Source organism: Nyctereutes procyonoides, unplaced genomic scaffold (assembly GCF_905146905.1).
Source record: "Nyctereutes procyonoides isolate TBG_1078 unplaced genomic scaffold, NYPRO_anot_genome, whole genome shotgun sequence".
NCBI classification, from domain to species: Eukaryota; Metazoa; Chordata; class Mammalia; order Carnivora; family Canidae; genus Nyctereutes; species Nyctereutes procyonoides.
The window spans coordinates 24,158,216-24,169,489 of record NW_026575147.1 but is presented as its reverse complement, the minus strand read 5'-3'; the positions used below and the strand labels follow the sequence as shown (position 1 = coordinate 24,169,489).

Here is an 11,274-nt window from a genome sequence, read left to right as displayed (position 1 = left end):
GAGAACCCAAAAATGAACCCTTAACTCTATGGTCAACTAATCTTCGACAAAGCAAGAAAGAATATCCAATGGAAGCAGGACAGTCTCTTCAACAAATAGTGTTGGGAAAATCATAAAGCCACATGCAGAAGAGTTAAACTGGACCATTTTCTTACATCATATACAAGAATAGACTCAAAGTGGATGAAAGATCTAAATGTGAGAGAGGAATCCATCAAAATCCTAGAGAAGAACACAGGCAGCAACCTCTCTGACCTCAACCACAGCAACTTCTTCCTAGACACATGTCCAAAGGCAAGAGAAACAAAGGCAAAAATGAACTATTGGGACTTGATCAAGATAAAAAAACTTTTGCACAGCAAAGGAAATGGTCAACAAAACCAAAAGACAGTCAATGGAATGAAAGAATATATTTGCCAATGACATATCAGATAAAGGGCTAGTATCTAAAATCTATAAAGAACTTACCAAACTCAACACCCAAAAAACAAACAATCCGATCAAGAAATGGGCAGAAGACATGAACAGGCATTTCTCCAAAGAAGACATACAAATGGCCAACAGACACTTGAAAAAATGCTCTGCATCACTTATCATCAGGCAAATACAAATCAAAACCACAATGAGATACCACCTCACACCAGTGAGAATGGCTAAAATTAACAAGTCAGGAAGGGACAGATGTTGGTGAGGATGCAGAGAAAGGGGAGCCCTGTTACACTGTTGATGGGAATGCAAGCTGATGCAGTTACTCAGGAAAATAATATGGAGGTTCCTCAAAAAGTTGAAAGCTCTACGCTTCCTTATGACCCAGAAATTGCGCTACTAGGCATTTACCCCAAAGATACAAATGTAGTGATCTGAAGGGACACCTGTACCCCAATGTTTATAGCAGCAATGTCCACAATAGCCAAACTATGGAAAGAGCCTAGATGTCCATCTACTGATGAATGGATAAAGAAGATGTGGTGGGCATATACAATGGAGTACTACTAAACCATCAAAACATGAAATCTTGTCATTTGCAATGACATAGATGGAACTAGGGGATATTATGCTTAGCAAAATAAGTCAGTCAGAGAAAGACAATTATCATATGATCTCATATGTGTAATTTAAGAAACAAAACAGAGGATCATAGGGGAAAATAAAGCAAGACAAAATCACAAATAGAGACAAACCATAAGAGACTCTTAATCATAAGAAACAAACTGAGAGTAGCTGGAGGGAGGGCAATGGGGGGGGACAGGGTGACTGGGTGATGGACATTAAGGAGGGCATGTGATGTAACAAGCACTGGGTATTATATAAGACTGATGAATCACTGACCTCTACCTCTGAAACTAACAATACACTCTATGATAATTGAACTTAAATACAAAATTAAAACTAAAAACAAAAACAAGAACACATCCTCCAAACTTGAACCATGCTGATCTCCCTGAAGTACATCCCCTGAATCCCAGCAACCAGTCCTAGGCATAGGGCATTCCCTATGGAGTTCCTTTCTGTTCCCTCCATCCCAACTCCATCCATGCCCCAGACCCCCGGCTCTGGTCCCACCTGCACACAGCCTTGACCAGTGTTACCAGTGCTGCCAGATACTCCTTCTCCCAGACCTGTGAGCAGCTCTGCCCTCTGCCTGCAACTGTCTTTCTGGGACTCTCTGCCTAACCAGCTCTTCCCCACCCTCTGGTTCTCAGTGTCTCCTCCTTGGGCAGACCATCCATTCATCCATTTCCTCTAAAGACCCTTTCCTATATTTAATCTAGTCTAACATGGCACTCTGCTACTCTCCTTTATGGCCCTTAACACAATCTGTAATGTCTGTTTTCTTGTTTATGATTTCTCTTCTCAATTACACATAGACCCCATGAGAAAATTTTCTGCCTTGTTCTCTGAAATATCCACAATGCCTAGTTCACAGGTTATTTAGCAAGTATATATATTAATATTTTAAATATTTCTTTTTGAATTCTAGAATCTTTCTTGTTTTCAAATACTATACCCCCAAAAAGGCATGCATTTCTTAACAGATCCAGAGACAGTAATCACAAATTAAAAGTATTTTCTCTGTATTTCAATAGTTTCTTTGAGTTACTGAGAGAGTAATCCAATGAATTCTCCCTTTGATAACTTTGGCCTCAAAGCATAAGAATTCTTGCTTTATTTTCCATAAACTGTATAAATTGAGAACATTCTTTAGTAAAAAATAGTAATAATAATAGTTTCAGAGATTATTTTCTTTTGTCACACTTCTTGAATCCTCAAATATCTGATTTCATTCTCAAGGTTCTGTTTTCTTATCGGGTCAAACTCAAAATACAGTAGAGTGACCAGGACCTCTGTGGTGTTCTTAATTACTATACTCCAAATTTCTTAAATATTTGTGAATTCATTATAGTGAAACTTTCACAAATTCTATTTTGCATAATATTGCTAAATCCATATGTTTATTTTTCTAAATTCATCCTCCCTGTACTTTTTACTACTTCTTTTAAGAGGCAAAGTACTTTATGAACATTATTTTATGGATAAATGTTTATAAAGAAATGACTTGCCTTCTTTTTGAAGGGATCTCACAGCTACTTTTTTTAAAAAGATTTTATTTACTTATTTTGAGAGAAAGAGAGAGAGAGCATGAGCGGGGAGGAGGGGCAGAGGGAGAGGGAGAGAGTCTGGTTAGCAGACTCTGCTGAACATCAAGCGCCACACGGGGTTTGATCTTATGACCTTGAGACCATGACTCAAGCCAAAGCCAACAGTTAGCCGCTCAACCCATTGAGTCACTCAAGTGGCCCCAGGGATTTCCCTAACTCTTAACACATTTCATGTCTGCCCAGCTAGCAGCTCATGCTTGACACTAGTTTTTGTTCCTCCTTATCAACTTTATCTTCCTGGTTAGAACAAATGAGATTTGAAGATGCTTGGTGACAATGATAATGTCATATTGATGGGACTTTCACCTTATCTCACATGGTGGCTAAATACTTAATAAATACTTACTTAGAAATAAACTTGTCTTAACCCCCTGTGTTCTGGTGTTTACATGTCAAAAGATATAAAAGAAGCTGTTCATGGGATTAAAAATAGGTGATATTATAAAAATAATTTAAAAATACATAGAGAGATAGATAGTGTTGGCTTAAAGAGGAAGTTTGACCTCAAGTTTAGACAAGATCTTTGCAACACACAGCTTGATGGGCTAGTACCAGTAAATCATTATTTCGTCATCTCTGAAAAGCAGGAGTAGTCACGGAAACAAGTGAAAAGTTCAGTCTTAAACGATTGGCATCTTATGACCGGACTTTTTCTTAGAAGGTAAATGCATTTACCCCATGCTTTTAATCTAGATGAAATAATCACTTACCAAAAGAAAATGTCATCTAATTTTTAGTGGTTTCTATCATTTTTGTTTTCTGGTTAACTTTATTTAGGGAGAGAAGGGTTGTATTTGAGTGGCTGTATGTAACTGGTGGATTTTATGGCAATCAGTAAGAGTCTCCAGTAATGGACAAAACGTGAAAAAGTATATATAGCACTGTTTCTATTTTAATTTATGCTCTGTCAAACGTTTGGGGTGTTGTTTTCAAGTGGCAATGTGTTTCCTGTTTTTCTTGGCCTGAATCCGTGAGTATTTATTTCCCTGCGGCACTGCGTGATGGTTTTGTCTTTCAGGGTGGGGTGACCCAAAATTTTTTAAAGGTGGCTATAGCAGCATTTCTTTAGGACAGTTGTAAATTCAGAGCCATTTATGTGAAGGTTAAGATTTTACAGAAAGCTATGATCCTCTCATCTTCCACCTCCCCAGTAGTGAAGCCTAGTATAAATTCATAGGATAAGATCATGCTCTTTTTAGGTCAAACACATATTTCAATATTTAAAAAATACTCTATAAATATTTCATGGCACTCTACAAAGAGCACTGTTGGCTTTTAAATTAGAAAAAGAGCAAAAAGTGCTAGAAAAATTGCTACCACTGATGATTCTGCTACAGATGGTGAGCTTCCTATTCTTGTGTCTCAGAATTCTCACCAGATTTCCCTGTCATCATTTTATCCTAGATTATGTTATTTGATTTATTCTTTTTTTCTTTTTAAAGATTTTATTTATTTATTCATGAGAGACACACACACACACAGAGGCACAGACACAGGCAGAGGGAGAAGCAGGCTCCATGCAGGGAGCCTGACATGGGACTCGATCCCTGGTCTCCAGGATCACACCCTGGGCTGAAGGCGGCGCTAAACCACTAAGCTACCTGGGCTGCCCCTATTTGATCGATTTTAAGGCACTTAACGTCACTGTTGCTGTTGTAACTGGTACATGGCAATGAGATATCCTTCTCCTGACCCTCCACATGTCTAGGACTCAGAAATTGATACATTTTTGAAAGCTGAACAATTAAACACAAATAATAGATGGCATTTATTGTCTAAATAAACTACCTTGAAATACAGCAGGTATTGGAAGAGCCAAAAATTCTTGTCATGGGCATGCCTAAATATGAAATGAAACTGTGGTTTCCTAAAATTGTTTTATTATTTTATTAAATAAAAGTGGAAACAATTTTCATCAACAAAGAAACCAGTTAAGCAAGCTACAGTACATAGCTGTAACAGAAAGACTTATCACCACTTAAAATGCTTGTAGAAAGTTTTGGGTGACATGGAAGGAATGTTTATGATAAAATAAAAAACAGTAAAAACAACAAAAAAGGAGATATGAAGTCTCAACTAGCTTTTAGGAAATGCATGGAAATATAACTAAAAAGAAATGCGCTATAATATTAACAACAGGTAGTAGGATTTTGAGTGATCTTACTCTACTTTATACTTTTCTAGTACAAGGAAATAAAAGGGAAAATACAGAAAGCTTAACATAAGATGTAGAACCATAGCCTACATACTGACATACTTGAAAAGACAATATAGTACATTGAACAGAATAAAAATTCTGATATACCCTAGAGGAAGGACCTTGATGAGAAAATGAGTCAAGACTTAGTCAGCACTGCCAGGGAGGACTGAGGCCTCTATGACATTCAATATTAAAATCATCCATTCATTTTCTCCCGTACTTAGTTCAATTCCATATTTTCTAAGCAAAACTGGTTTTAACTGTCTTTCTCACATGTTCTGATAGAATGTACTGGTAACACCAACATGTTCCTTATGTCATTTCAGTTTATACATCAGTCTCCTGTGAGTTAGTTCTGGGCCAATCAGTCAATTCTTGGTGCCCTGCTGAGACCACATTTCTGGAGGGGCAAAGCAGAGGACTGGCTGTTGAGGTATGATAACCACAACATGTATAAAGCCCCCGACCACTGACCTCACTAGAACACCCAGCTTAACTAGCCTCTCCCTCTCACTGATACTGCTCTGATGTTAAAATCACAGCCTCAGAGTTCACCCCCTCCGCCACACTTCCTTTCTAGGCTTTCTAAGAGGAACACTTTTTATTCTCAGGAAGACGACATGGGAGGAGGGGGCTCCAGACCTGAACCCGACGATGGTAAGTCCAGGACAGAAACCGTTACCTGCCTCACTGCTAAGGCAACATGGACTGGAATAACCAGTAAGTGTGCCACGGAGCTGTAATGGGACCGCACTGTGAGTTAGAGGAATTAAACCGTACCTAAGGCCAGGAAGGGTGATAAACGGAGCAGGGGGCAACGGTCTGTCCTCCCAGTTTGGGGAAAAGGGGTCTGGGGCTCAGCAAGAGACCCTCCCGTGGCTTCCCTTGCTGCTCCAGCAGCCCGAGGCCACCTTCGGCTGGTTATTGGTGAAGCTGCCCCACAGAGAACGGAACACACTAAAAAGGGCAGCAGTTTCCAAGGCCAAGTTCCCCAAAACTTTGGGAAATGCTAGTTCTGAGTTTCGCTTTTTGTTGTCTGCGGCCTGGCCCCGATACTGTCTGCCTCTGCGAGGGGCCCATCAGATCTTGGGGAGAGCCGCAGGAGGCGCGTTTGGTCGTCAAAGGGGTACATAGGGCTTGAACACTGGGCCCCGCTTTCATCTGGGCAGCAGACTGTGTTTTAGGTCCCGGCTCGTTTTCAAGTTAAGGATCCAGCAGACAAAACGCTGTTCTCCCTTTGCAATGCGGAACCCTCCATGGTTTATCTTCCCTGGCTGCTTGCATAGGGTGGGGTGCCCCGACGCTTCAGCTGGACAGGTCCTGTGATCTGATGCTCTGCGCTCTCCCACAGGCGGATCGAGCCCGAGTCCCACGGTCGCGACGGTCGCCGCTGCCCCCACCGCGCCGCAGCACACCGCGTAAGGGAGTCCCCGCTGCTTCACCTTGCACCGTGCGGCCCTGCAGGCTGTGTTGACCTCCCAGTGATGGGACTTGGGAGGGAGGTCCGGGCGGCGGGGACCAGAAACAGTCAAGGAACTGAATCGGTTTTATCTTTAGAGTGTGTTTCTTAACCTGGAGATCCCTCAAGAGATCCATGAATCCCCTGGGCCGATCGATAAAATTGGCTGTGTGGGGGAGGGGGCTTATGAAGATTTTTTTGAGGGGGATGAGAATCCACAGTTTTCACTGAGGCCTCAAGTAGTTCTGGAATCCAAGAGCCAAAAGCTGAGGGGCAGTGGGTAAAAGTCACCTAAGCAGCAGGAGGGCTATTTCAGGGATGTCCCCACCGTCACCCTCTGGTCTTCAGCAGGGGCCTTTTAAAAGTCCAGCATGTTATCTGCTCCCTCTCTTTGCCCAAACAGCATACAGCATTTGGCCTTCGCCTTTCTTGCTGGGGTCCTGCTGACACTGCTTCTGCTGGCCCTGGTCTTCTTCATTGTAAAATGCTGCAGGAAATGTAAGTGGTCTCCAAGACATGGGACAGCTCTTCTGGCTCCGCCATTGAGAACGGAGTTGGCTCTGAGGGACAGTAAAACCCTGGTAGCTCACCTTGTCCACAGACCAAGGACCTGAACCCCTCACTCCATTCTCTGCCATCCCCATGGTCCACTTTTCCCACCTCCAGCACCCACCCCCTCACCCCAGCCTGCAGAGAGAGAGGCTTCTCATTCCTCCAAACCCCACTGAGACTTGTCCCTCTCTTTCCTTGCATCTGTGGCAGGTCACTCCAGTCCCTGGGCCCTGGATCCTCCCTTAGACCCTCACTCCGGCCATGATCCTCCAGCCAAGGTAAGATGGCCACACTGTTCTGGGACACTGGGCATGTGCACCTCTCATTTCTTTGACCATCTGTGACCACAGCCTCCAAGTGGCTTCTAAAGAGACACCTTCTTCCAAATTGAACTCACTCATTCCCCCTCCTTCCTCTGCAGCTCTCATCCCCGGAGGGAGCACTTACCTATGCTAAAGTAACTTTCAAAATCTCAGAAGAAACGAACAATCACCTGACTGAGAAACATTCTGCGAACTTGGACCCCGTTGTCTATGCTCAAGTCAAAGTGACAGACTCTCCCTACCTTTCCAATGAGGCTTGATATCAGTCCCTCTTCTTCTCAGCTCCATCTTTACACATCACTTTCCCTTTGGACAAACTCCAGACCACGGCCTGGCCAAACTCCAGATGGAGCTGTTTGTGTGATCTGGAAACATTAGCCAGCAGTTTTGAAGACCAAGGGTCAGTCTTTCTCTTGGCCTAAGAGGAGGTTACTGGCCCTCCCATTTTGACCGGCAGCTTGTTATTCCTTTGAGAACTGAGACTGCTCCCTTGTCCCCTTCCAAAGTGTGTGGTACCGAGCTCAGCACACACAAAGTGTTTGCTCAGTGCCACTGACCAACTTGGGGGAAGTCAGCCAAATGGGCAAGTTAGCAAGAATTACAAATAAAAGCAAACCCTCTGCAATGCTGGCTCCTCCCACATTATTTATCTTTCTGGTCCCATCATGTCCAGAGATCCAGAACTCATCCATGGCCAGAAGCCTAACAGAGGTGGCAGTACTCTAGAACAAGCTCAGGATGGATCAGGGCACAGGTCTCAAGCTCTGCATCAGCTAGCTGCATTCTTTTGGTAAGTGTGTTAAGCTTTTAAAGCTTCAAATGCTTCATCTTGAAAATAGAACTAATAACATTCACCTCTTAGTGTCAGAATAAGTGAAATGACATCTTCTTAGGTACTTTTTAATGTTTTTTTTTAATTTGGGAAAGTGAGAGAGAGAGAGAGCTGGGGCAGAGGGAGAGGGAGAAGCAGACCCCCTTGCTGAGCAGGGAGCCGAACCCAGGGCTTCATCCAAGGACCTGAGATCATGACCTGAGCTGAAGGCAGATGCTTAACCAGCTGAGCCACCCAGGCACCCCTCTTTAGGTAATTTGTACATCCCAGGGTTTTATAGAAATATAAGGTCCCTCTTGTGTAAAATGCTACTGAAACGTGCATATCCACCTCCTTGCTATAGCATAGAAGATACACAAAGCAATGTTATATGGGAGCTAAAAATGTAAATGTTAACCCTCCCCAAATCCTAATGGATAATCCCATAGACAGTCCCAGTAAATATACCAATAAGATTGTTTTTCACTCAGTAAGGTTACTCTAAAGTCCCTGTGTAGACAATAAACCAGAAAGCAAATGTAGAAAAATTTATAAAAGAAGCAAATAAAAGAATATAGGAAGGTTAGCTCCAATCACTGCCTAAAAGTACTGTTTTATTAAGCATGGCTCATTAAAATGTGTTCATGGTTTATGAATAAACACATGGGATAGAATAAGATGACTAGAAATAGATATACATGAGGAAATTGACAGTATGATGAAGATGGCATATCCAATCATTTGGGGAAAATTGGTTTATCCATTTTCCAAACTGCCTAAGATGGTGTTTCAACAGGTACGCAGCCATGTGGATGAAAATAAGATCAGATCTACAACTTCCTCCTTAAATCAAAATAGATTTCAGTTAAAAAATTAAACTGTAAAAAAATTATAAAAGTATTAGAAGAGTATATGGGACAACTTTAAAAAATAGAATGGTCAATGCCTTGAATGTATGACCCAAAGTCAATGAACTGGAAAAGATTGATTAACTGGACTTACAAAATACCATTTGAAATGCCAAGCTTGGGAAATATTTGCAAAGCATCTCATAGCCAAAGGACTAATTTTCAGAGCTCCTCTAAGTCAGTAGAGAAAAAATCAGCAACTTAATAGAAAAAAAAATAAAGGACAAAGGTAAGTCTATGTTAGTGACAGAAAAGGAAATATAAATGGCTTTTAAACATATGAGGAGATACTCAAGTTTACTCATAATAAGGGAAATAATTAAGCTACAATTAGATGTTTTTCCATCAATGAGATTAGCAAAAAGTTTGCTAACAGAGGCTCCAGGGTGGTTCAGTCAGTTAAGCATCTGCCTTTGGCTCAGGGGCTCAGGTCGTGATCTCACGTCCTGGGATGGAGCCCTGAAGCCTGGCTCCCTGCTCACCGCGGAGTTTGTTTCTCCCTCGCCCTCTGCCATGCCCCACCACTTGTGCTCTCCCTCTCTCTAAAATGAATAGATAAAAAAGTCTTTAAAAAGTTTGCTAACAAACTACTTGGGCAGGACTGCAGGGAGCCAAGATGCATGTACAACTGCTATGGAAGACAATTTGGCAAGAGCTAACAATGTTTTAAATCCTATTACTGCAAATGCATCCTGTAGAAAGTCACCTGTGTAGCTTAAATTATAATGTTCACCAAAGTGCCTAAAACTTAGTGAGGCTTGTTATACTCTAAGTATATTCCAAGTGCTTGGCATGTGTCCATGGAGGCCTCACAAAACACCAGGAGGTTACAATTTTTACTATTTCCACTTTAGAACAGTAATGTGCCCAAGTTCACACCACTAGTAGGTAGCGGTGCTGGGGCTCATACCCAGGTAGGCGGGCCCCAGAGTTTGCTTATTTGTCCATTAGGCTCAACTCTCTGAAACAATGAAAGATGGAGCAAACCCTCCGTGTCTATCGAGAGGGGACTGGCTAGTGGAGTACAATGTAGCTGCTAAAAAGAAGTAAGCCACTCTATGTTCAAAGAAAAAAAGATCTCCAAGTTATGTTAGACGTAGGGTGCAAGCTACTGAACAGAATTCTGACTGTCCAGTAGAGTATGTGTACGTGTGTGTGCATGCTGCACCCATGTGCACCTGTATTTGTACATATTTAGTCTGAAAGAAAACACCATTAATTGGTCTCAGTGATTGCCCCTGGGAAAGGGAGCTTGATAACTGAGGGACTGAGGGGCAGGGTGGGAGGAGGCATTTTCCCGTACAAGCCTGCTTGCAACTTCTGAAGTTGTTCACTTACCTTGTTGAGGATCTTTAGGGAACGCAATACCTGGTGATCCCATCTGCACCTGAATTCTGAACCAACTGAGAAATAAGAGGACTCAGGAGATAGAGAACAAAGTTCCACCTTTATTACAATGGGAGCATAGCACAGAGGTAGCTACAGAGAAGCGGGGAAAGTCCCCGCCGCCACCCCCACATCAGAACCCGTGGCTCAGCGGCGCCCAGGGGTTGCAGGAGAGATCATGTGAGCCTTGAAAGCTGCACGCAGAGGGTTGAACAAGGAAGAGGAAGTGTATGCCCAGAGTCTGACCCACAAACTCACATCAGACTCACTTCCTCCGATCGGACGTCACTGAGGACTGCTACCTCAGTGGAGTTCAGTCTATGGCAAAGGAAGCAGGAGTGGAGAAAAGCAGCCTCCACAAATCTCTTTTAAAAATACACTGGGTCATATGTTTAAACATTGAGGTAGGGAAATCAAAGTTCAAAGAGACAAATAATATAGCCAATGTCTCCCAGCTAGTAAGTGGCAGAGCAACGTGACACCCAGTCCTGCAACTCCCAATTCCTGGCATCTTATCTGCACAACAGGCGGCCCCACTGGAGCATGCAGAGGGGCAGAGATGTGAGCAAGGGAAAGTGGGGCGACCCGACCCAGAGGGCAAGTTCCTTCTGAGATGGAGCAGCTGCTCCTGACAGCTGGATTTTGGGAAGACAGTGGAAGACTGGGCCCTTCGTGGGAGCCAAAGGGCCAAGGAGAAAGATGGTTTGGGGCCTTTGTCATGTGTAGAGGCCACAGCACAGCAGTATGGCAGCCCCAGGAGGGCAGCAGAGGCTCTTCTGTCCTGGCTGTGGGAAGCTCCTTGGGGAGGCCTCTCTAGCTTTCTCCTGTTCCCAAACTCTGGGCTAACAGCAAACAATACAACCAACCTTGAGGCTACAAGCTACATCAGCTTCCTCGGTGAGAGGGAGGGCTTTTTCAGTGGCTCCTCGAGAAGTGAGCATTGTCCTAGGGCCACCTACTTGGACATGAAATATC

At 43.1% G+C, this 11,274-nt stretch overlaps 1 protein-coding gene across 1 annotated transcript; it reads left to right on the top strand.

Moving 5' to 3' along the window:
* The first annotated feature begins 5,287 nt into the window (after positions 1 to 5,287).
* Positions 5,288 to 7,797, top strand: CUNH1orf162 (chromosome unknown C1orf162 homolog). Its single transcript, XM_055312626.1, has 6 exons — positions 5,288 to 5,293; positions 5,441 to 5,517; positions 6,212 to 6,278; positions 6,723 to 6,817; positions 7,082 to 7,149; positions 7,293 to 7,797. The coding sequence occupies exons 2-6, from the start codon at positions 5,481 to 5,483 to the stop codon at positions 7,452 to 7,454; spliced, it is 429 nt and encodes a 142-aa protein (XP_055168601.1). The 5' UTR covers positions 5,288 to 5,293; positions 5,441 to 5,480; the 3' UTR covers positions 7,455 to 7,797.
* Positions 7,798 to 11,274: the final 3,477 nt, after the last annotated feature.